At 62.7% G+C, this 1,275-nt stretch overlaps 1 protein-coding gene across 1 annotated transcript in view; it reads left to right on the forward strand.

The window, feature by feature from the left end:
* Window positions 1-3: 3 nt before the first annotated feature.
* KCNJ3 (potassium inwardly-rectifying channel, subfamily J, member 3) overlaps window positions 4-1,275 on the forward strand; it is a gene marked incomplete at its 5' end in the record, with an annotated part of 44,692 nt that continues 43,420 nt past the window's right edge. Inside the window, one exon of the mRNA XM_010001072.1 lies at window positions 4-585. Within this exon, the coding sequence (XP_009999374.1) occupies window positions 4-585 (582 nt within the window). The remainder of the gene's footprint in view (window positions 586-1,275) is intronic.

The following is a 1,275-nucleotide window of genomic DNA, read 5'->3' on the forward strand; positions in this document are numbered from 1 at the left end:
CGGGGCAAGAGGCAGCGCTTCGTGGACAAGAACGGTCGGTGCAACGTTCAGCACGGGAACCTGGGCGGGGAGACCAGCCGGTACCTCTCGGACCTCTTCACCACCCTGGTGGATCTCAAGTGGCGCTGGAACCTCTTCATCTTCATCCTGACCTACACGGTGGCCTGGCTCTTCATGGCCTCCATGTGGTGGGTCATCGCCTACATGCGTGGGGACCTGAACAAGGCCCACGATGACACCTACACCCCCTGCGTGGCCAACGTGTACAACTTCCCCTCCGCCTTCCTCTTCTTCATCGAGACCGAGGCCACCATCGGCTACGGGTACCGCTACATCACCGACAAGTGCCCCGAGGGCATCATCCTCTTCCTCTTCCAGTCCATCCTGGGCTCCATCGTGGACGCTTTCCTCATCGGCTGCATGTTCATCAAGATGTCCCAGCCCAAGAAACGGGCCGAGACGCTCATGTTCAGCGAGCACGCTGCCATCTCCATGCGGGACGGCAAGCTCACCCTCATGTTCCGCGTGGGCAACCTCCGCAACAGCCACATGGTCTCCGCGCAGATCCGCTGCAAGCTGCTCAAAGTAAGTCCTGTCCCCCCTCTACCTGTGTCCTGTCCCCCCTCTACCTGTGTCCTGTCCCCCCTCTACCTGTGTCCTGTCCCCCCTCTACCTGTGTCCTGTCCCCCCTCTACCTGTGTCCTGTCCCCCCTCTACCTGTGTCCTGTCCCCCCTCTACCTGTGTCCTGTCCCCCCTCTACCTGTGTCCTGTCCCCCCTCTACCTGTGTCCTGTCCCCCCTCTACCTGTGTCCTGTCCCCCCTCTACCTGTGTCCTGTCCCCCCTCTACCTGTGTCCTGTCCCCCCTCTACCTGTGTCCTGTCCCCCCTCTACCTGTGTCCTGTCCCCCCTCTACCTGTGTCCTGTCCCCCCTCTACCTGTGTCCTGTCCCCCCTCTACCTGTGTCCTGTCCCCCCTCTACCTGTGTCCTGTCCCCCCTCTACCTGTGTCCTGTCCCCCCTCTACCTGTGTCCTGTCCCCCCTCTACCTGTGTCCTGTCCCCCCTCTACCTGTGTCCTGTCCCCCCTCTACCTGTGTCCTGTCCCCCCTCTACCTGTGTCCTGTCCCCCCTCTACCTGTGTCCTGTCCCCCCTCTACCTGGAGCTGCCGACCCCTCTTGTGTCCTGTCCCCCCTCTACCTGTGTCCTGTCCCCCCTCTCCCTGTGTCCTGTCCCCCCTCTTCCTGGAGCTGCCGACCCCTCCCGTGTCCTGTCCC

This window comes from Chaetura pelagica, unplaced genomic scaffold (genome assembly GCF_000747805.2).
Source record: "Chaetura pelagica isolate M959 unplaced genomic scaffold, ChaPel_1.0 scaffold26, whole genome shotgun sequence".
NCBI classification, from domain to species: domain Eukaryota; kingdom Metazoa; phylum Chordata; class Aves; order Apodiformes; family Apodidae; genus Chaetura; species Chaetura pelagica.